Source organism: Dasypus novemcinctus, chromosome X (assembly GCF_030445035.2).
Source record: "Dasypus novemcinctus isolate mDasNov1 chromosome X, mDasNov1.1.hap2, whole genome shotgun sequence".
Classification (NCBI taxonomy): Eukaryota; Metazoa; Chordata; class Mammalia; order Cingulata; family Dasypodidae; genus Dasypus; species Dasypus novemcinctus.
Window position 1 is genome coordinate 51164399 of NC_080704.1, and position 25120 is coordinate 51189518.

Below are 25120 nucleotides of genomic sequence, written 5' to 3' on the forward strand. Positions count from 1 at the left end.
TGACATTCATCCCATCAATTAACATTGATGCAAACTAGAATTTGTGTTGAATCTAGTACTGAGTTCTGCTCAGCTTCCATCAGCCACGACGTCCTTCATTTCTCAGTAAGATCCCTGGATGAGGGAAGAGATCTTGCTGGGGACAGCATTCAGCCCAGCATTAAAGACATCTAGGTTCTGAGAGGTGGCCCGTGCTTGGTAACTTCTAGAGATCTGTCCATACCATCTCTGGGACTTTGGCCAGTCAGCCTATCCAGCTCATCTACTGAAGGAAGCATGCAGCTGTCCAATGCTGGCTTCACCTGGGCCATGCTTCCACACAAGACCTCAGTCTGCCTTTCCTTGACCTTGACAGAGCTTTAATCTTATCCCTTCATACTTTTGGGGGGGAGGAGAGGAACCTACACATCCAGTCTGACCCCTCCATGGCCTCATCTGGTATAACAATTCTCCTATCAGTTCCCTGAAAGGGGTAAAAATGAGACAATAAATGAAAAGCAGGGGTGAGGAAGAGACTGTGGCCACACTGCCAGGTCCTCAGTTGACACCAATAGGAATGACCAGGGGCTTCAAGAGTGGATGGTTGCCAAGCTTTGTGGTAGATGCTGTGATGGCCAGAAGTACCCTGAGGAAAGATTTGGTGTCCCAGCTCTGGGAATGCTGTGGACAGGAAGCCTTCAGTTGTCAGTCACTTCAGGGTCTCCTTGGCTATAGTGGTACAGTCTCTGCTGCTAAGAGCCACTGTGCCCAAGGTCATACCCCTTCCTGGACAAATCTACAGCTAATCACTGATTGTGTGGAGGCCAGGCCATTTTGGTCCAACTCAGGACAGCCTCAAAGGGCCATTCTAACTCCAGAGTGCTCTCGTGAGTTGGCCAAGGCTGTCTTGGGCCTGCACTACAGCTCAAATTCTCCCTCTGCCCACTCCTGCTTCCTCCCCCTCCCTTTCACAAGTGTTGAGCCCAAGGACACTCCCTACATTATTAAGCATACCTACATGATTTAGTCAATATAATTTTCACTATTGGTTCTGCTGTATGAATTATGCAATATTATGCTCAATCCACTCACATGAGATATTTTCACATGAGACTATAGACTTGCCAGTACAATGACAGGCTTTGGAGTACCAGAATGCTGCACCTCTTTAGAATCTGGTTAAGTTTTCATTATTGGTTAAATTGATCAGGTACAATTTTATACCTATATTGTTCTTTTTTTCTTAACTGGCTGAAAAGGAATGGACCCTTCTAAGTGTCTCCTGAAGAATGAAATATTTCTAAGCTTGGTCAGCAGAATTGATAAGAGATGCTATGAGTAAAGTTCTTCCCATCCTAAATGAATAAGAATTGGAAGAGCCTACTGCTAAAGCACAGGCTCTTTCTGATTTTACAATCCTGGTTTATAAGTGTTTAACTCTTACCTTTAAGGATAGAATCCTTAATATTACCCTTCAAAGGGACTGTTCAGGGCCCAGGCCCCTGACTTGAAGAAGGTAAGGCATTTCCATTTTATAAACAATAGTAGTGGCTCACATTTAAATCCTTACTACAGGGGTTCTTAAACTTTTTTGTTCCATGGGACCCCTTTGCCAGTCAGGTGAAAACCATGGACCCCTACTCAGAATGTAGTGGCAGATAGTTTTATGACACAGGCACACCAACACGTCCCTACAAGAATAATGTTTGTTTTGAATTTTTAATTCAGGCTTACAGACCTCCTGAAATCTTTCCATAGACCCCTTGTTGGTTTGTGGACCCCTGGTTAAGAACCCCTGCCTTACTAAGAGATGGGTATTGTGATAAGTGCCTCACTATATATTGAATCAATCCTCACAACAATCTTTATGGAAGCACTACTATAGTACTATTAATAGTACTCTGGGCCAAGTAAGCATTGTTCTAAGCAATTGACATATATTAGCTCATTTAATTGAGATGGGGAAACCTGAAAGGTTGAGTAACTTGTACAATTAGTCAATTGTAAAGCTATGTATTTGAACCCTGGTCCCTGTTTTTCAGGATCTTCAGCCTAACATTGACTCTCTAAAGGACCTGAAGTCACAGACTCCAGCACCTACAATCTGATTTATTGGACTTACCACACTCAGCTAAGATGGAGTTGAAGAAGGACAACCACCACACCATGGAGCCTAGAGTGATTACAACTGAAAATGGGAGGATTGCATCCAGCATCCATGTGGAATCTGAGCCTCCTCTTGACATAGAGGTGCAATGGACACAACCAATCCAATGTCCACATAGAAGAGGTGGCATTGGATTGGGAAAAGTGGACATGGTGGACGATGGGTATGGGGAAAGGCAGGAAGAGATGAGAGGTGGAGGCGTCTTTGGGACATGGAGCTGCCCTGGATGGTGCTTCAGAGGTAATCACCGGACATTGTACATCCTCACAGGGCCCACTGGATGGAATGGAGGAGAGTATGGGCCATGATGTGGACCATTGTCTATGAGGTGCAGAGGTGCCCAAAGATGTACTTACCAAATCCAATGGATGTGTCATGATGATGGGAACGAGTGTTGTTGGGGGGGGGAGAGGGGGGGTGGGGGGGTGGGTTGAATGGGACCTCACATATATATTTTTAATGTAATATTATTACAAAGTCAATAAAAAAATAAAATAAAATAAAGGACCTGAAGTCTATGGCTTGGTAACTGTCCCAGTTGACAGGTGGTAAGTGATGAAATGGGGCGGGGGGGGGGGGGGAGATGACTAAAGGGAGGGTGGATCTTTTGCTTTTCAAGTGTGGGTGGTAATCCTTTAGAGGGTCATGAAATCAATTTAATGCTTAGTGAACAACATTCAAAAGAGATAGATACAAAAAAGATGGTGGAGGGAGAGAAAAGAAAAGAAAGGAGGAAAGAAAGGAATAGATCACAGTGCATCACATGCAGTTAGAATATTATTGTTTCATGAAACTTTTGTTCCATTATATATATTTGTGCTCTGTGGCTATGATAAAATATATTTCTTACTGTGGGTTGTAGTACAAAAAGGTAATTAATTGTCATTTTAAACTCAGTCATCAAGAAAATAAAAATTAAAGTAATAAGATACCACTTTTCACATATCTGATGGGCAAAAAAATTCAGAGTACCAACATACAGTGCTTGTGAAGTTGTAGTAAAAGGAAGTTTCCTCTGCTACTTAATGGGAACACAAGTTGCTAAAGCCTTTTTGGGGCAAGAGAGATTGGAAATAATGTGTTAAGTTTAAAATATATATACACCCTTTGTAGAAGAAATTCTACTTTGGAGGATCTTTCATATAGGAAAAAAAGAGGAGGAAGACTATACTCCAAACAATCCATAAAATTATTTACTACAGCATATTTTCAGAGGAAAAAAATGTAGAAAGAACCTGAATGTCTATCAATAGACAAATGAATGAAGTTTTATATATTGACACTATAGCTATTAAAGAATGATTTAGGCCTATACATTTTAAAGTAGAGGAATTTTACATAATGCACTATTAACTAAGTTAAAAGCACAATGCAGATAAATGTATGTGGTATGATCATACTTTCGTATAATAAGTTATGAAAATTCTAATATTTAGGTAAAATACACTGGTATAGGAGTCTATGGGTATAGGAAAAAAGTTAACACAAGATGGTTAACAATGAACATGGAATACCTTTGGGTGGTAGGTTGGGAGGAATGAAAAAGGAAAGAGAGAAGTAGAAAGTAAGGTCAAAGGAACAAAGTCTGTTGCTAACTGGCAAAAATAAGTGTGTATTATTCAGTATCCCATGGGAAATAGAGGACACATACAAACTGTGCAATTTGAGAGGAGGCTAATAAAGTAACTATTTACAGTGTCACGGGAAGTATTCAGGAAAGCCAACAGGGGATCCTGCAGTCCCTCAGGACTTGTAACAGCAAGGAGCCATCACCACTCCCCTGGGTCTGAAGGGGCAAGGGGGTCATGGTAGTTACCAGAACCTGGAGTGGGAAACTACATGGAGGGGACCTCTAGACAGGAGCTGTGGACTTTAGTAGGCGGAGACAGTCAGTGTACTATGACTGGTAGGAAGAGAAATGAATTCTCCCTATTCTCACCCTCTGCATTCCTACTGGTGCATCCCATTAACCAACCCAACTGGAAGCCAGAAAACATGGGAACCCACTGATGAAGCCCACAGAGGCCAGCTACTCAGGACTTAAAAAAGGGTAGAGAGGGATGGAAAGAACTCTTAATGGGACAAATGGATGATATCCAACACAAAATACACAGCATTAAATGAAAAGGTAGTCTATAAACCCCCATCTACTATTTATACATATATATATATATATATATATATATATATATATATATATATATATTCATATTCACAGGGGTAAGAATGAAAAGGTTACCAGCTACTTTCTCAAATAAGATGGCCAAAAGCTCTAGAACATAAGCCTTGCCCAACAGAAGAAAACAGGCTAATAAGCCAATGAAACAAAGTCTAATTATAATTAATGCCAAACAGTTACCTACTGAAAATCTCCTTGTTACTCAAGCGTGGCTTTTTTAAGCTGAACTCTACAAACAAACTCACTACGTTCCTCACCCTGACATGGAACATGACTCCCAAGGATAAGCCTCCCTGGTGCTGAGGGATTATTACCAAGCATTGATTAGTGATGCATTTGGAGAAATAACTTGATCAAAAGGGGGAAATAATAAATAAAATAGAGTTTTTATGGCTAAGAGATTTCAAAGTGAATTACACTTATGCAGGTCTCAGCCAGATTTCACAAACTGCCACAGTAAACAAAGCCTCAAACAAAAGTGCTTCTGAGGGCCCTAGGGATGTCTGAATACCATGTCTGAAATTAACATCCCATTGGCAGGCTCTATCTGGGAATATATGAAAAGGTATTTCCCTAATATAACATAGCTATACTCAATTATAAATACATCAGTCATGACTCTTCTACTTCTTTTATTTGAACCTATAATTTTCAGTTCACCTGTCAAGTATATTTCTCAGAGACTTAAAGCTTTCAGATTGTTCCTATGCTGGTTGAGCCCTGAAACCCAGCAAATATGTAGCCAAGTCCTACTGTCCAGTTCTTTGCTCCTGCCCAGGATAACTAACAAAACAATGATGATGGACTAGCCCTAGCCCAAATGCAAAGAGCATCTTCAACTGCAATTCAAAACAATTCCATTCCTCTCCCCCATAATAGTTATGTCCTTCTCAGCTTGAAGCAAAGTGGACATTGTCCCAAATCCCTTAAAATTGAGGAATGAACAAAAATAAGGGGGGAGCATAACTGCTGACTAAAGTGAATTTTTTTGTTGTTGTAGTTATTATCTTGTGTTAACTGAGTAATGCACAACACTGTTAAAATTTTTTAAAGGGCAATTAAAAAAAAGGTTACCAGGGTAAATGAAAGTATTGATTTGTTTTGTGATGGTATCTTGAATTTTGATTAACTAAATCCAGTATCTTCTATAACAATTATTTTTAAAAGACTTTTTTCTTTTTAGTCTTTGAAGTAAAATAGACCTGATTTAAAATTCTGACTCCACCACTTCTTTGCTATTCCTCTAATTTCCTCGTCTCTAAAATGGGAATAATGAAAGTACCTGCTTCATAGCATTGCTTTGAGGATTAAGTAAGCTAATATATTGTGAGGTCTTAGAACAGTGCTCCAGCACACAGACAATGCTTTAAGTGTTCGCTACTATTACAATAAAGATGGGACCTGTCTGTCTCCATCCCACATCTTAAATCCACCCATCACCCAGCCATAGGAAGCTTGTGAAGGGCATACCTGATAATGTCACTCTCTTAAAATGTGTCAGTGCTCTCCAGACTTTTCAGATCGATATTCAAACAGAATGTCTTTTATGGCTTCATCTTTGCAGCTGTCATTTAGTTTCATCTCTCTCCACATGTGCCTTCACTCCAGCCACACCAAATCCTTCTAGATCTGCACATGCACCATGCTCTCCCATGCTCCAGAACCTGTTTGCATTGCCTTTTCCTTACCATGTCACTTTCTTACCTTGCTAACTTTTATTATTCATTATTGAAATTTCAAGGCTGACTTCCTGTGAGAATACTTCCTAACCCCCAAGTCTGATTTAGATGGGATGAGGAGAAGGCTGCTTCTAAATCAGCTGTGGTACATACTTCAAATCTTGTGCATTATCGATTCTCCCATGGGCAGTTGGCAAAGGCAGTGATAATGAATTTTGTCTCTGGATGCCACACAAAGCATAGAATCTGCTAAGAGTGGATATTCAGTCTTGATTTGACTGAGGGTTAAGTTAATAAATTAACGACTTAAGTAACGGACCCAAAGTCACTCAGCTGAAGAAGAGGCAGAGCCAGAATTCAACACCAGCTCTGTTTGACTCCAAATGCCACTGCTGACTCCCAACCATCTTGAAGTTCTAAGGCTGCCCCTGACACTCCAGAGTAGCTGCATGCCTGAGGAAACTCCCTAGGGGTAGTAGACCAGTTCAGGCTAGAATGAGCTGGTCAACAACAACTGAGAGGAATAAATGCCTTCTTTCTGGGAGTATCAACCACATGACATTTGCTTTATCAAGGGACTTTCCCAAGAAAATCAATTTCTGGAGCATGTTAAAATACAAACAAACCACCACCCACCCTCCCACTCCTTAAAGACAATTGGTCCAAAGAAATCTTAGAGAATTCAGACAATTCCACAACGTTGAGAGCACCATTTGATCTCATGAACTTTGTTTTCCCTAACCAAGCATTTTTCCATTGAATTTTTATTTTGAATTTGGCTCCACTGTGAAATGTGCATCCCCATACTATATTGCTTCACTCACTGCAAACCTGGGTACACAGCCACAGATACACCAGGGAGTTTTGACATATGCACCATTTGAGATTTGCTCTTTGTGACTTATGAAGGCGTTACCAGAATCCCTTGAAAATGGTGTTTATATCTATTTATAACTGTAAACTATTATCCTATTTTCCATATAATTGGATGCGACTGAGAAGTTGAAAAAAAATCAGATGCATAAGAAAAGTCATGCTCTTACAGGGACAGATGTTTGCTCAGCATGGAAAGTAAATTAGCCTGTAACACAAATACCCAGAAAAGCATAAATACTCTTTCCAAAAGCACTGACTTTAATATTTTATATTGAGAATAATTTTTAGATAAAGGATATAAAAAAATGCAAGGGAAGTAGCCAGAGCTGGCTTTTAAAATAGATATTAATTTTACCTCAGTGTTGTACAACATTAATTCCAATTCAGGAATTGGATTCATTCTCCAGTTCAGGGCAGAGAAAAATAAATCATAATTTATTTGTTCTTCACTGTCTGAAAACCTGAAAATATAATTATAATATATGATTTGACTCATGACTCAATCCACAGAATTCAAGACCAAAACATCAGCTTAAATTTTACCATTATATCAGGTACTGCTTCAATTGCTGATGTTTTTCTTACTTATTAGTTTATTACCTGTTTTGGACCCTCTAGCATGTAAACTCTTTAAAAGTTATGCATCTAACTCACCAAAGTATCCCTAGCACCCAGATCAGTACTAGCACCTAGTAGATGTTCAGTAAATATTTGTTGCAGTTGCCACAGAAACATATTAGCATACTCAGTAATTAAGATCTTCTCTATATTTTGTTAAGAATATCTGAAAGTCATTTCAGCTTAATGTAGTTGATATTCCATATCAGTAAAATAAAACGTCCTTACGTTTCTTAAATCATGTGCCTTTTAAATCTTTAAGGCAAGCCTAGATTAATTTTGTCTACTAAGATATTTTTAGGAAAAATGAAAGGCATCGTTATCATTTATTATGTAGTTATTAAAAAGAGGTTTTTTAGATCCATATTTTCTGTTAGGAAATATTTCATGATGCATTGCTGAGTGGAAACAAGTTCATAAAATAGTACATACAGTTATGATTCCATTTTTCTCTAGGTTTATATTTATATAAAAAGGATCAGTGAAAAGTCTAGCAAGCAATAAACTTGACTATAAAGAGCAGTTATCTCTGAGAGGACAGATTATGATTTTTGCTTTCTTCCTTGGACTTTTCTATAACCTCTGAATTGTTTTAAATGTATAATCAGAAATTATTAAGCCTATTTTCATTCAAAAAATAATAAATGATGATCTTGCACCATAAAACTATAGGTCAAAACTAATGAGTCTATTTGATCATTATTATTTCTTAATTATGGACATTGGCTTAAGTTCATCCTTAACCATAATGGAGTTTGGACATTAAGAGACAATAATTTTTAAAAAAATCTTTAAAAAAAAAGGAGACAATAGTTTCAACAGCACTGCTTTAGTGACTCAAACGAAAATATTTAATCATTTTATAATACCTCAATGCCATATTCTGAATTTGATCACATTCTGCAATTTTTAAGGCTAAATATATAGTTAATGTAATACCATTATTTGAAGCACCCTGCCAACTTGCAACTCAAGTGATGTGCACAAGTTATTATTTAAAGGAAGAATGGAAATGGAGGATAGTTCATTATAAGCAAACTTGGTGATAACTAAAGTAGGAAAACAACATACTCATAATAAGTCAAAAGACTTTTTTTGCTCAGAGTATTGAGAAAACAGTGGCTTATATTTAGAAACTGATGAAAATTAGCAGTAAGAAATTAAGTATTACAAGACAAAGTTTCATGGACTCAGCAATCAAAACAAAGTGGAATAAACAGAGTGATCAGAAGAAGGGAAAGAGAATTGTATAATTCTTTTGTATACGTTTTCTTTGGCCGAGGATTTTGGGACGCAACTCCAATATGCTGTTCCCTACCACTGCTTACCCTTTGAATTTTGGCTCACTCATTTTGAACTGCTTTAAAGGCATGCTCTGTTTATAGAAATATCTGTGGCAAGATGCAGGATCATTATTTCTTTTACTTGTGTGATTTGGGGGGAAGAACTAAAAGTCAGCGAATTAAAGATGTTTTCTAAGAAACTTTCCTACCTGTTTTTTAATTTTTTTTTCTGTTTTGAAACTTTCCTTTAGAATGGAACCTCGAAGGAAAGTACTTCAAGTAGATGAGCTGAGATCAGAGAACAAGATTATGTAGGGCTTTTGACTTTGATACAGAAGAAAACTCAGAGTCACTGGAGCATGTTGTGTAGAGAAGTTGTGAAACTGAACATATTTTCTACAGAATACTCTGGCTGATATATTGAGAACAGAATGAAGGGGTGCAAGGCAGAAGAGGGAAGGGCAGTCAGCGGTTTTTTGCCATAGTGCAGATAAAGGTGGTTTATACGAAGGTGATGGCAGAGAAGAGCAGTGAGTAGTCAATTCTGAATATATTTTGAATGTGGAACCAGCAGGATTCCTGAAGGATTGTATATGGTGTGTAAGAGAAAGTCAGAGAGATCAGAGTGACTCCAGTTGCTAGAAAAACTGGAAAGATAGATCTGTCTTACTTAAGATGAAAAAGAGTACAGGTTAGGAAGAAAGATCAAGAGTTCAGTTTTGTCATATGAATATGGGAGAGTGTCAGAAGTTTGTTGAGAACTAAATGTTGAGTAAAACGTATCAAAGTATAAGTAGGAGGGCTACCTGGTTAGGACGCTCAGGGGGTATGGTCTGATGTGTGACGGACTCCGGAGGGAATAGCTGAAGGCTCATTTTGCCAAGGTGGGTTCTACCATTGGGTGGGGTGGACCCATATCCTGGGGAAGACTAATGCCGTCGAATAGAGAGAACTGTATCTCTTGTGAGAAAGGACGGCTCCCAGGGCATTAGATTGGCAGGCGTTGTGGGCCCTAAGGGGAGGGGAAAATGGATGTGGAATGGATGGAACAAAGGTAAATAAGGGGGCAAAAGAGGAGTTATGTGAGAGTACACGAGGATGAATATAAAACAGCTAATATTACACCAAAAACATATAGGGGACGACAGACTAATAATGAAAACCATAAGACAAAACATAGGATAACTAAAAAATTTAGAAAACTGTACAGCCTAAAATATGGACCACATAGTAAGCACAAATGTCACCTTGTTTGAAAACTATAGTGTTGGAATCTGTACATCAGTTTCAGGAAATATGATATGAATAAGTTAAAAGATTATTGCTGTGCAAGGGAAAAGGTTTTATGGTGGATCTGGGGAAATACTGTATATTGTATATATGAATTTCGGTGATCTAAGACTCTTCTGAAGCTGACATTATGTTGGGATTCACTTTACGGGAAGTTTTGGATCACAGAGTGGTTCAACAATGGCAGCGGAGGAATACTGATATGGGATGTTATTGACAGGATATATATGGTTGACAGGGAGTTATACAGGGCATATGCCCAGGGTATATGGTAATGTCTATATATACTCATAGTGGAAACAAAAATAACAGCTGGGGGGGTACTGGGCTCCTGGCCGGAGGGTCACTGTTGTGGGCCCTGGGAGAGCAGCGGCAATCCTCCAGGTGCAACGGCAAGAACCAGGAAGGAAGGAGGGCCCAACAGTGGGTTCGTGATACTAATGGTTACACTTTTGAGTCTATACACCTGCAATAAGAACAAGGCCTAGAGTAGCATTGTGCCTGGGGGTTTCCTCCTGACAGCCTGCATGTTACTCAAATGTGGCCACTCTCACAGCCAAACTCAGCGTGTAGATGCGATGCACTCCCCCCAGCGTGGGACATGACACCCGGGGATGAGCCTCCCTGGCACCGAGGGATCACTACCACATACCAGCTGAAGAAGCAACTAGAAAATGACCTTGAATTAAAGATTCAATGCGGAACAGCAGAATATACCTGTCTACATATAATAACATGACTTTGGGAAGCTGTTTGACCTAATGTAAGGGGGAAATGGAAAGGAGAAATGAGATTATAAGGCTGTGAGTCTCTAAAAAAGAGTCTGGAGGTTGTCAGAAGGAATACCCCTATGTACAACTGAACAGAGTCTAAGAGACAGATAAGGTAGATACAACCCCAGCTATTGGTTCTTTTGAGGGATAAAGAGACCCACGGGTTCTATGGTCATGGCAGAAGGGGTTCACTGCCATGACAGATAGCCCTTCTTTGGAGCTGGTGTTTCTGCGTGATGGAATTGGACTCAGAGGGGATCTCTTTTCACAAGACTTGCATGCTACTTTATTGGAATTGTAGTCGGTGCTGGGTTTAAGATATATGTAGGGGATTTGAATCTCTGGACTGATAATATGACACCCAGGCCCAGAGCCTCAACAGACTTCAGCTCCTACACTTTGATTTATTGGACTTACTCCACTCAGCTAACATGGAGTTGAAGAAGGTCAACCACCACAACATGGAGCCTAGAGTGTCTACAACTGGAAGCGGGAGGAGTGCATCCAGTACCCATATGGAATCTAAGCCCTCACTTGACATAGATGTGCAATGGACACAACCAATCCAATGTCCACAGAGAAAATGTGGAATGGGTGTGGGAACGGTAGCCATGGTGGCTGCTGGGTGTGGGGAACGGGAGGAAGAGATGAGATGTGGAGGCGTTTTCGGGACGTGGAGTTGTCCTGGATAGTGCTTCACGGACAATTACGGGACATTATAGATCCCCCCAGGGCCCACTGGATGGAACGTGAGAGAGTCTGGGCTATGATGTGGACCATTGACTATGGGGTGCAGTGATGCTCAGAGATGAACTTACCAGGTGCAATGGATGTGTCATGATGATGGGAGAGAGTGTTGTTGTGGGGGGAGTGGGGGGCGGGGGCGGTGGGGTTGAATGGGACCTCATATTTTTCATAATGTAATTTTAAAAAAAAACAAATAAATAATTTTTTAAAAAAAAGAGTTCAGTTTTGGATATGTTACATTTCAGTGGGAAGTGAGCAGTTGGGTATATGAGCCTGAAGTCAAGGGAAGAGGTCCACATTGAAGATGTAAATGTGGGAGTCATTAGCATAGAGATGGTATTTAAAGCTGCAAGACTGGATGAGAAATAAGTCTTTCTATTTGTTCTTACTGTCAATAAATTCTTATTATACCAATTACAGGAGGCCTTTATTTAATCAGAAGTATAATATCCCAGTAATTTGGTAACCTTTAAAGTCTATCCAACAGATATATGATGGTATTGATTTCACCCCATAGATACAATTCAGTAACCACTCCCATTGATTCTACCACGATAGCATATCACAAATCTCTCTCATTCCATCTCTCCTACTACCCTCTAATTTCTAGCCACCATCATCTGTCACCTGGATTATAAGACTAGTTTATCTTAGTCCTTTTGCTTCTACTTTTACCTTGCTGTAGACCTTCCTCCACCAGAGTGACCAAATCCATCACTTCCTTGCTTTAAATTTTCCAATGGCTTCCCCATCCACTTAGAACACAAGTTAAATGCCTCATCATGGGCTTCAAGACCCTATCTAGCCCCTGCTGACCTCTTTAACCTCATCTTTAAACTCTCTCCACTTGGATAATGTTTGTACCCTGATCACACTCAGATTGTTCTCAAAAATGCAAGACATTTACCTTTTTTCCTGGAAATTCTCAATTTAAATGCTACTTCCACAGAGAGGCCTTCCTGAAGTTCCTCTTAACTAAGTCCCCTGTGCCAGGCTATGCATTTGTCCCAGATAAAGGCTTTGGAACTTACAGAAAACTTTCTGGAAGTCACCACGAGAAGTCCTATTATTGCTACCACTAAGTCTGATATTTACTTATGCTTTACCTGTTACCCTAACACCTGGCCTTCTAACCTGCCCAGCAGATGGCATTTCCACTCTCAACCCATTTTACCAGTCAGCGATTTTAAGAAGTATCCCAAATGGAATCAAATGATATTGGTGAAGGATCAAAAGACATAAATAGGAGAGTACAAAGCTCAGAAATGATGTACAAAATTATTTTTAAGAAAAATATTTGAAAGATTTCATCTTTCCAAAGTCCAAGAGCCAGGTCTCAGGGAAGAATTGAGCTAGAGGGGTAAAATATTATAATTTTTTCTTTTCAGTTCTATCTTAGGGGATCTCAATGGATATAGGAATCCCCCCAAGGGGAGAAAGGGAGAGAATAACATATAAACTTTCATTAAAAGGCATGAACCCAGCTGATTTTTCTTGGAGGAATTCTTTGCTCATTGGAAGTGGATAGAATTTCAGGGAATCACAATGGACTGATCATAAATATTTATCCCTTTTTGCCACCTCAAGTCTCACCAAAATGACAATAAAGGAATAAAAATAAAGTAATAATCCCTAATGACAACACTAGCTGGAGAAAAGACAACTGTGGACGAGCAGTTTCAAAATCTTTTGCAAGATGGAAGGCAGATGGAGGATTGGTAACTGACCTGATAGAGCTCAGGATGTTGAACGCTAAATGTCCATGGTGGGGGACAATGAGGCACCAACCAATGTTCCCTGAAATCCACCTATCCCCACCAAGACTCAGCAATTGCATACATGAGGTACCACTAAAGACAGGGTTATGCTATGAGGCCAAAAACAAGGATTGTTTGAAAGCCTGAATAAAGAAGGAGCAGCCAAATCCCCAAGTATCTTCCTCTATACTGTACTGGTTCTCCTGGAAAATTCAACTAAAGAAGCTCCAGTCTTGGGGAGATCAAGCATAATGGAGGATGAGGTGAGCATACACTGAACTTGGGGCTCTCGGTCCCCTTCCTTCCATTTTCCAGTTTCCAGGATAATGCCATGCTTAAACTCCTCTCTCTTCCCCCATTCTACCCTCACCCCTACCCCAGTAGAAGACAGGATTTGTCTTGGGATAATTTGAATGGGTGCACAGAGAAGATCCCCAGATACAGGCTTATGAGGACTCTCTGGTGAAAATGTTGGCTCAGGACTTGGCCATGCAGTGAAACCTACCAATCAATGAAAGCCACCCCACATAAGCCAAAACAGCAACAGAAAAAAAGGAACTAGAGAAACAAAGACAAGTCAGCGAGAAGAGGGAAAGATGTAAGATAAAAAGGTATATTATACCCACGGAAAACAAAACAAAACAAAACAAAACAAAACACAGAAAACGACAAAAAAGGAACACCCAGAGATTAAAAAGCACTCTTGGAATAAAAAATATGATAATAGTAAGAAGACTCAGTGGAAGGGTTGGAAGATAAAGATAAGGAAATCCTTTAGTAAGTAAAACATAATGATGAAAAGAAAGTTTGAGAGAAAAAAGGTCCAAATTTGGGAGAAGCAAAATCTAAAGAACCTGAGTATTCATAAAAGAAAAATGAACATGTAGGAGATTGGAAGGATTATTAAATAATTAATAAAACAATTTCTCAGAACCAAAGGGCAGGGTCTCCAGGTTGGAAGAGTCCATAAACTGTTTCGCACAATGAACTCATGTATAGTCAGTCAGATATACGTACATCATCATCATCATTAACTTCCAGAACACCAAGGGGGTAAAGATAATATCCTAAGAGCATCCAGGGAGAACCAACAGAAAAAGGAATCAATATTATGCTAAATTCTCAATCATCATAATAGGAAGATAATGGATGCTATCTAAAATGAAAAATCAAGAAATAGCAGTTACATGTATCCTATCTAAGTGCCTGAAGAAGCAGCTGAAGGGTCTCAAAGGGGCTGCTTCTTACAAATGGGTCTGGGGGGTGGAGAGGGATGCTGTGGGAGACTGCAGTCTTCCGTAATAAGCTTTTAAAAGCATGTGGTTATTTTAAACTAAGAGCTTGTATCATTTTGATACAAATAAAATTTCAAGAATATAAAAAAGCAGATGAGTGACTTTGAAACATGCTTTTCAAGGTATTAAGCACATAAAAGTCAGACTTGTAAAAAAGGAAATTAGTTTCCCAGTCTTCCTCCCTGCTACAAAATTCTGCACACGGTCGCCTCCTCTGAATGACTGATACAGTGAGATTTTTCATGCCAGGTGTTTTGCGAGGTAGGATACACACTATATCTGATATATCCTATGCTTTTTGCATGAGTTTGTAGGAGAGAGAAGATCTAGGACACAAAGGAGCTCTCCAGTTTGAAAAGAACTACAGGTTGGAGGAATAAGAGAGAAGTTGTTCAGAGATGGAGAAAAGTTTCATTATCAGGAAGTGTGAACAGGTAGGTCATTTACCCTGGAATATTATGTCCTGTGTCACCCCTTCTGGAGTCCTCCCTCTTTCTCACAATGCCGGGTCATCATTTACTAAATCCTAGCCATCCTTTCCGAATATTTTGGCACAGCCTAGGAATCATGCAGGCAATTCGTCTCCCAATTTCATGATCACACTGTGCTTCTCATCAAAAATGTTAGCGCCCTGATTCTCCACCTGAATCCCCTACTTCACACCTCTCCAAATGACATTGGGCTCTTGCTAAAATTCTGATCCATGGTCAAAGGACAAAGATTTGCCACTCTGGAAGAAATTCTTTTTAAAAAGACTTTGAAGGCAATTCCAAAGAAGAACTTTCTATGGCAACATTGTTGGAATCAGTGCACAGCCTTCCAGGGTGAATGCCCTAAAGGGCAACACTAATTCGGGCTTTTAAGCTTTTCTGTGCTTGTTAAAAAGTCAGCCTCACTACTTAAAAGTCCCAGTTCACAGTGCTGAAGTGTTTTCCTAAAACCGCCATAAATTCTTCTTTCCCTTTGATACTCAGGCAAGCCACCATTTCCTTCACTACACAAATTAATGGACATGTTTGTGGAAGAGAAGGAGAAGGCAGGCAATTTCTCTGGTTCCTCACTAGATAATAATGATCCCTCAAACATACTTTCTGAGGTCTCGCTTGGTGGGAGTGCTTAGAAGTGAGTCTAATGTGACATATGACTGATGTTCATGCTCTCCCTCTGAAAAATGATGAATGCTTGAAAACTGCAGAAGCCATCCATCTCCTTGCCACAGGGAATAAGGCTGAACTGCTTTAATTCCACCATCTGTGGAAGTAAAAGGCTTAGTGGCAGCTGTATTTTCCTGAAGAGTTACAAGGGTTCCTTTTGGCCGCAAAGGCCATCTCATCATCTCATAAGGTAGGGAAATGGGCCGGGCTGCATGGCTTAGAGTAGAAAGGAGGGAGGGCAACGAAGACACATTTTTGACTCACTGAGTTGCGCTTGTTTCAGTTCATTACCTGAAAAACCCTGGGGTGCCACACGGAAACACCTGGTGAAATTCTTAAAGACCAAACATTTGAGAAAAAAAGTGGAGCTCTGGGCCACAGCATCAGTTGGCCACAAAAACGTAGGGTTGGCAAGATGGCATCACCCACGTTGCCAAGAATTAACTCTGGTTGTCTCTAAGTAGCTAGGCCTCTAAATTCCAGTTTTGATTCCAGCCCAGTTCTCCTCAGTGAGGCAGGTCACAGCTGCCGAGCATGGACCAATACTCTGTTATCCACGTGGTTTTAGAATTCTTTTTTCATTCCTTAAATTATAAATAATCTTACATTTGAAAATGTGGAAAGCATCTGTGTGTCTGTGTGTGTGTAGGGGATTTCTCCGAAAATTTTTCATCTCTGAAAATACCCTAAACACCCTGAAGCAATGGTGACCACATACCTCAACCCTTGCCTATAGCCTCAATGCCAGGTCTTTTCAGGAGACTAAGGTGGTGTTTCCAGAGGGGAGCAGGGGCCAGAGCTGGGAAGAGTATAATGAGATGATTTGAAAGCTCCAATTTAAAGCCCTGTTAACTTTTTCCATTTTAACTGATGTTTCTGGATGAGGCATCAGTTCTCTTAAGACACTGGTTCTAAGGCATTCCATGGAACCCAGAGCCATCTGTAAAAGACACACTTGAGGAAAAGCTATTGGGGGAAGAGTTGCTCTTGAATATCCAGTTACTCCAAGTCTAGATTCAGAAGGCCACAATTAGGGGAGGAGGCTGCCTCTTTCCTCCCCAGTTCCATAAGGAACACAGAATAGAACACTTCAGAATTCTCTTCGCCTCTTAATGGTTGAGCAACAGAATATCTTGCTTTTTAGTACTGAGGAAGCATTAATACCCAGTTGTTCAGAGACTTAAATGTCTCAGAAAAGAAAACACATCCTTTCATATTCACACAAAAACAATACTCAATTAAGTTTTCAAGCTGGAACCTGGCACTTTCACCACAGAGACACAGATGAGTCAAACGCCCACTTCTCTTTCCTTCTCCATGAAGAAAAAGTCATATGAAGGAACTGCTTCACTTAAAGATCCCTCTGGCTGAGGAGACTGATGTTATCTATTCTTGCCTTCTAACACTCTCTTATATGAAAAGTAAGAGATAATTTTCTAGATCTAGACTTGGCCTCCCTTCTGCAGATGTGTAAACAATAATTAATCCTGTCACAACCTCTTCAACTTTCTCTTCTTAAATTTTAATAAAGGGAAAAAAAAACGACAACCATGTCTGCAAGTCAGAATGGAAATCTGACTAACACTTAGGGCTCTTCCTTCACTCATTCATTTATTCATCCAGTCAGCAAACATTTATTGGGCATCTACTATTTTTAATAGCTATTGAGCAATACAATGTGGCCAGTAACTATGTTAAGTGAGATGAGGAAATGAAGGCTCAGAGAAGTTGAGTAAATTTACAAGGATAACATAATAAGGAAGTAGCAGAGTGGCAAGTCTGGTAGATACCAAGTCCATGTTCTTCTCCCCAGTCCGCCCAATATACTAGCACTGGAGAAGTGCCTAGGGCTGCAGAGATGAGTAAGATATAGTCCCCATCCCTTGGAGCGCAGATAAAAACAAAGGGTTAGGGTATCTTAGGGAGCTGTGGTGCTAATTCCATTAGTGACCCATCTTGGCCTAAAGCATGCTCTTTCAGTAAAAGAATCGTCTTACATCTCAGTGTTTGCACTTATGAAATGAGGAATAATGCCTATCATCAACTAAAATGTGCTCTGGAATTTACAAAATATTCTAGGACCCTTGGCACTTATGTCAATACGATGTGTCAATCCCATTATTAATGGGTAATACCTACTACTACATAGAACATTTAAGCCTGATGCTCCGTGCATTAGTGAAATGAATTTGTTTAGCACGTAAGGTGACCTCATACCAGCTATCACAGCACAAGCTGACAGAGGCCTGGGGTAGCTGGATGTGAAAGGATTGTGAAGTTCTGATTCCAGCTCAAGTTGTGCTAATAAGGAAAAGGCCTAACTGAATTAGAAGAAAAATGGAAATGGAATAGAATGGGGAATTGTAGTGCCAATACACGGGGTCGGAAAGATATGAGTACAATTCACTAGGTGAGAGCATCCCAACCTTCAGCCATATATTTTTTCTCTCTATTTTTTTAAAATGTTACATTAAAAAAATATAAGAGGTCCCCACATAGCCCCACTCCTCTCACCACACTCCTCCCAAATCAACAATCTCTTTCATCATCATGAGACATTCATTGCATTTGGTGAATACATTTTGGAGCACTGCTGCACCACATGGATAATGGTTTACATTGTAGTTTACACTCTCCCCCAGTCCACCCAGTGGGCCATGGCAGGACATACATTGTCCAGCATCTGTCCCTGCAGTACCACCTAGGACAACTCCAAGTCCTGAAAATGCCCCCACGTCATGTCTCTTCTTCCCTCTCCCTACCCTCAGCAGCTACCGTGGCCACTTTCTCCACATCAATGCTACAATTTTTTTCCATTACTAATCATAATAGTTCCATAGTAGAATATCAGTAAGTCCACACTGATTCATACTCTATTCCTCCATCTCATATCCTGATCTGAATTCACGTACTAAGGGTTGACTTCAGAAGTAGGCAGGTAAAACTATGCCTGGGCAGAGTGTGCATTGAAAAAAAAATTAAAAAAACAAAAAACACTCTATGCCTGCCTCCCATGAGAGACTGTAGACGTCAGAGGGGGCTCTGGCTTAGCATGCCATAAGGGTGCTGCACAGAAAGAGAGTCTGGTCAAGGTTTTGGAAAGCCTGTAGAGTCTGTGGGGAACAATAAGAATGCAGAATATAAATGCAAGCTGTATGCTGATGGGCCCATTAGGAATTAGGGCAATCTTTAAAAGGAATCTGTGGAGATGATGCAAAACATCAAGCATGTGACCCAAATCATGGCAGGGCATACTGGAGGGAGAGGGAATGGGAATGAGACATTTTCTAATCTGATTAGTCTGAAGTTTCCCCTGAGTGTGGAGAAGGGTCACTGCACAATTAGAGGCAGAGCTAGACTGAACATGGTCTGCTTAGCTGCTGAAGGGGATGACCTCTTCAAAGCTACGCAGGGCTCAGAGGCATATATGTTCTGAGACGAATTCGAAGCAAGTTGTGGGATAGTCTTTCTGCCTTTAATGTCAAATTATAAAAGCAAAGACAAAACTGTCTGCTGAAAGAATAAGAGGATGATGACTTGGAGACCTCAGCATTGGATGAGAAACATCTAGGTCCTCCAGGGAGCAGGCTCCCACATTATCAGACTTTTCAGGACAACTCATCCTCAAGCCCATCAAGAGATAATCTAATAAACATCTACAGCTTCCTGACTAGAAGACGGCCTAATGTGTGAAAGGCATTCAGATCCAAATGTTTAAAAACAAGCCCTCCTCTGTGTAGTAGGATACAGACAGACTTTATCCAGCTCATTTCCAAGTCAGAATGTGTGGTCTATGGTTCCTGACTTAAACTTTTCTCCTCCTCTCCAATCAATACTTAGCCAGATGCTAGGTTGAGTACTGTACATATGGTATGTCAATTAATCCTCAGAACTACTAGAAAGTGGTATTATCTCCTTCTAGAAATAAAGAGTCTGGGGTTCAGGCAGGTTAAAAATCTTGCACAAGATCACACAGCTAGTAAGTAGATTTTAAAAATGTATGAGACATGGTAGAGATAAAAATTGTTAAGATATGACAACCCACTAGTTGTTTATAGGTGATAAATCAAACAGGATAGAAGCAGATCTCTACAGCTAAATTCAAAGGTCAAGTAACAACTCTTCATTACAAGGTGAGGGACAAAATTAGAAGCATAAATAGTGTTGTGAGAATTCTCAGGAGGAAATAATCACTGCCAGCCAAGCAAATCCAAGAGGGCTACAAGGATGTGGTGCTACTTGAACTGGATCTAGAAGGAAGAGCAAGCTTTCAGTGGGTGAAAAAATTGGAAGCGATTTCCTACTGAGGAAGAGCAAAAGCAAAAAGTAGGAAGGCACAAGATATATGTGTGAAGTGCCCAATGACCCATTTGGCTAAACTACTGGTAACAGGAAGGGGAGCTCTGGGGATGTGATAACTGTAGAGCATCCTGACTCCTAGACCTGTCTACTTTATCCCAAGCCCTTTACACTAGAATGACCTACGACACCTCACATTGCTGCCAGCAAATAAAAGTAAATGAGCTGATGTTCTAGAAATTACTCCAGGTCAATCCACCACCACACACACACCCAACTGGAATGGCTCGCTTCTGAATTCCACTCTTGGCACCTTGGAACCTAGTTCTACCACATGGGATTTAGTTTTATCTGTTCTTTTGGTTTATCCTTTCGTCTCTTTTGAGGACACCCCATTCCATGAAGAGGACACTGCTCCAACTAACTATGACTACCCCAAGTCCCATAATGGAGAAGAGGGAGAAGTAGTTTAAAACTAAGGAGTTTGGTCATTTCTTAGAAAGCAAAGTGATGTCACAGAAGGCTCTTGAGTAGAAGAGTGACATGATGACATCTGTGCTTTTATAGGTTACTTAACTGCTATAGATAAGGATGAATTTAAAAATTTAGAAGCTGTTAGAAGAAAGAATAACATGGAGGCTCCTTCAATAGTCAAGAAGAAATGAGGTTAGACCTGGAGTGTTAAGAGTGGGAGTGGAGAGGAGAGAGTGAATGCAAGAGCTAGGAGAAGTGGGTAGAACTGTCAAAACATCTTAATCCACTAGATCTTTGTAGATGATAATTAAAACTGGTTAGGAAAAGAGGATGTGCATTTGAAAGGTTGAGGGGTCAAGTAGTACCTCTTTTTCTAGACTATGTGACTCTGGGTAAAATACTTCATTTCTCTAAACCTCAGTATTCTCAAGTGTAAGATAGGAAGATAGTTTGGATGTTGTTCTCAAAAAGTAAATAAGATACTGTATATAAAGCAATGAGCACTGTGCCTAGAACATAGCACAAAATGTCAAAATTATCAAGATATGTAAGTCAGAAGAGGGGCTGGAGTGATGTCATGAAAGCATAAAAGATGACAACAGTCTTGAATCTGAATGACTAGAAGGGTGGTGCCAGGAAGACAAAGTTGGGTTCAACAAGAGAGACAATGTATTTTGGAAAGCAGTTCACTGTGCCTTCCTTTGGTGACATCATAATCTCTATGCCTTACATCTGATGCTCTAATAGGATATAGTTCCACACTAATAACACTAGATTCTCTTACTGCATGCCTTTAACCATCAGAATATACTACTCTGAAAAATTTGCTCTGAATTCTACATTCAGTGTCCTCACAACCAAAGAAGGTGGGTATTTTCATTTTGTTCTAGAAGCGTACATGTATGTAAGTATGTATTAATGTTTTTAAAAATCTAATAATTCATAATAGGCTCTGGTCTCTAACATTCAAAATCATGACTACCTTTCCCTTTTTTAACACTTAAACGAAAGTGTGTTATTAATAGTAAAATATTACTATTAATATTAATAGTATTATTAAGGGTAATTAAAGATAGCTATAAAAGCAGGAATTGTACCCCAAATGAAACTATGTAGGACAACTCCCATCAAGAATGAAGTTCTCACTCACCTGGACAGTAAGGATCCTAGAAGATCATCACTCAGAGGTACTCTGGAGGACTTGCAAAGTCTTTTAATGTCTTTGCTGGGTAACACTTTTTTTCTGCATTAAAACAAAGAAAACAGGCTTTAATAGACCTTGTGTCCCTTTAGTAACAATTACATGTTGTAGGAAAGAAAATGTAGATGTGCCCTAAAAATGTGCACTTGGAAATAAGTATGAAAATTGTTATTGGAATTCAGAGTAAGGAAAAACAATCATATTGCATTTCATCAACATTTTCCATTTCAGAAATCACCAGATTCTGTCCTCATAAAGGCCTTTCCATCAGGATTCAGAACTCTTGGTTAGCAATAGTACAGCCTATTAAGGCTGCATCCATGAGTGTTGCTCTAAGTAACTGATCTGCATTCTTGACAACTAGTCAAAAATGGTTCTGATATTTGAAAACATCTCTTAATTTGACAGGCATCTAAAGCTTCCAACACAAGTATGATATGACTTGAGGGTGTTTTTGCTGTTCTTTTCCTTGGATCTGAACCTTAAAACCTGGAAGCCACAGCTAGGACAATAACATTCACCTCAGTTTTGTTGGATGGTTTCTCCAGAGCAGTCTAACAATAATTTTCACCAGCAGACTGGGGGTACAGAAATGCTTGTCCCACTCAATGAATGTTCTTCCAGACACCAGGCAAAATTAGAACCAACAGAGAATAAAGTGGGCTTCTTTCTTTGCCATGAGGTTATAAAATGATGCATGTGTTTATGTCTAGAAACAAAGCTCATCAGATCTGGAAGAACCTCAGAGCTGTCTGAGGTGTTCCTTTAGTGAAGGAGACCACACTTCTCACCCTAGTGAAGGGGGACCACCAGGGAGGAAGGCAGGGACAGGGTCATGCAAAGCTCAGGATACACATCCTCCAGGAGGCTCAAAGATTTAAGGAGAAATGCCATCTTTAAACAAATTCAACAAGGATGTGTTATGGACTGGGGAAAAACTCATGTGAATTTTAAATATAAACTGAGGGACCCTTAAAGATATTTAGGATATGCCACTGGCCACTTGGGAGTGCAGGCTTCAGGTTTTGGGACGAGGGAAGGGGTCATGAGGAATAGAGATGGCAGTGATGTACAATCACAAGATCAAAAGCCAGAGTCCTTAGAACTAAGATTTTCTAACTTCGAAATGAGTATACCCCCACCAATCCCCACTATATTAGGTCTGTGGGTAAGATGAACACCAAAACATACTAAGATGGGGCTCCAATTGTAGATAATGATGACTTAATGAAACTCAATACACACATGATAAATGGATTAGAAATAGATTATGCTGAGCTTCATCATTTTCAAGAAGAAATCATTTTAAAAAAACTCCATAGAAAGTATACTTGCAAATTCCCCATTCTGCTTATTATAAAAGTCACATTTATAAATCCAAGTTGGCACTAAAATAATGTAAGAAGGAGAAGAAATTTCAGAATTAAACCTAACATCTTGATATACCATGTTTCAGATGAAAGCTTCTAGAAAGCAATGGGAAAAAAATGGAAGAGGGCATCATATTCTTTTGAAGATTAAGGACCTCCCCTATTCCATCAACAAACAAAGCTTACCATGCAACTAAATATTTATACCTAGACACTCTCCAAAATAGTTTCAAGTGGCTTTACCAAAGAGTGGAATATGATAAATGCCAATTTTCTTTTTGTCCTTGTTGATAAAATATAAATTCCTTCATTGCTCAGGTTCACAGAAACTTAAATGATTTATTAGAATCAATAAAACCAAAGCTTACTTTTCTCGATCTTCATACACGCAGACAGAAATTAGTCTGTCAAAATTCTCAAAAGTGTTTTTCTTGAGCTGTTCATGTGCCAGTGCAATTAAGATATTCACAGGTAGATCCGTGTCCTCTGGCACGCGGTAGTGACGTGCAATCGTGATAACCTCATGGTCTGTGAGTTTCCCAGAAGTTATATTCATCATTAAACTTCTGTAGAGAAAATTCAAAAACATTCATGAAATAATATCTATGAATAGTTTACCTCTTCTTCTGTCAAAAAGGTCCAATTTCCATTTTACAAATCTTTTAACAACTGCATGGAGGAAATGTCGTTATTTCTCTTTAACTTTATTTCACTATTTAATTTAGGAGTAGCAGAAAGGTCCCAATGTGATAATGGAAAACCATAAGCACTAGATCTTATAAATAAAATGGAACTTTGCCTGGAGTCAAATTCCCATCACTCCTGATAGGCACAACCAGAAAGTAAATTTTAAAAATCCTTGAAGAATCGACAAACCTGTTACTAAGGACATGATTCCATCAATGCCTATTAATCATACTTTACACAAAGGAGTAATGAACTTGAGTTTCTGGTTTCCCAGGGCACAAAATTTATAAATCAGTAAATTAGAAAGGTGTTTGGTAGATGGGAAAAGCAATCATGACACTTCTGTAATAAAGAGTAAAAACAGATGCATCCTGGTAGGGAGAGGGAAAAAAAAGAGAGTTGCAAAGTAAGGGAATAGCTGCCTGAGTCCTTAGGGCAAATGGCCCTATATATGGACCATGGCACCGAAATTATCTGCAGAGCTAAAACACAAACAACAGTAACAACAAATTAATGATGAGGACCCAAAGCCTAACAAATTGACTGAAGTGTTTTCATTATCTTCATATATTTATGATATCAACTGTATTAAAGCCAGAAACTCTGAAACATCCATTAGAAAGAATCAAATTAAAATGGTTAAAATGCAAAATGTTACAGGACCTAAATGAATAAAGCTTCAACCGTCTAGTAAGTATACTTAACAGAAATAATTCAGTTCCCAAGAATTCTGACTAAAACATTTTATTTGCTCTTCTTCTATAGAACGATCTTTCAGACCTTTTGTATAGTTCTTGTCATTACTACTATCATTTAGGAACTCCAGATTCTCCGAGTCAAGGATTTCCTTAAATAGCTTATGGTACAGCACCATAGGGACAATGTTGACCTAACTAAAGGAACTGCATTTCACCTACATCCACTTATCAAGATTTATGGTTTTTCATTTGTTTGTTTATTTGTTTTTTGCTTGTTTGTTTAAATGGGAAATGAAGGTCGAATTCAATCAATAGGACCTCACAATTGCAGCAAGACAGTCTGGGTCAATCAATAAATAATTTCAGCTGAGGGCTCACTGAGAAAAAACACAAACAACATTGGCATCTATAAACTATTTGGGTTGCCCAAGTATACAGATGAACTCTCAAAGCTACCCGAATGGTCTAAATAATAGTAATAATAATCCCTGCCATTTATTGAATTCTAGCTATGTACCAGGTCCTGTGCCACTGGGCACTTTTGGGTAGATCATTTCATCTGGCCTAGGAGGTAGGTTCTATTATTATCCCCAT

At 39.5% G+C, this 25120-nt stretch overlaps 1 protein-coding gene across 4 annotated transcripts in view; it reads right to left on the reverse strand.

The window, feature by feature from the left end:
- The window catches only part of EFHC2 (EF-hand domain containing 2), a 214247-nt gene that overhangs the window by 12132 nt on the left and 176995 nt on the right, over positions 1-25120 (reverse strand). For 2 of the 4 annotated variants that reach the window (XM_004473563.4, XM_023583133.2), the window contains 3 exons: positions 23510-23707; positions 21721-21813; positions 7236-7341 (listed from right to left, as the gene is read on the reverse strand). In XM_004473563.4, coding sequence (XP_004473620.1) covers positions 7236-7341; positions 21721-21813; positions 23510-23707 — 397 coding nt within the window. The remainder of the gene's footprint in view (positions 1-7235; positions 7342-21720; positions 21814-23509; positions 23708-25120) is intronic. The other 2 variants (XM_058291020.1, XM_058291021.1) reach the window with 1 other exon arrangement.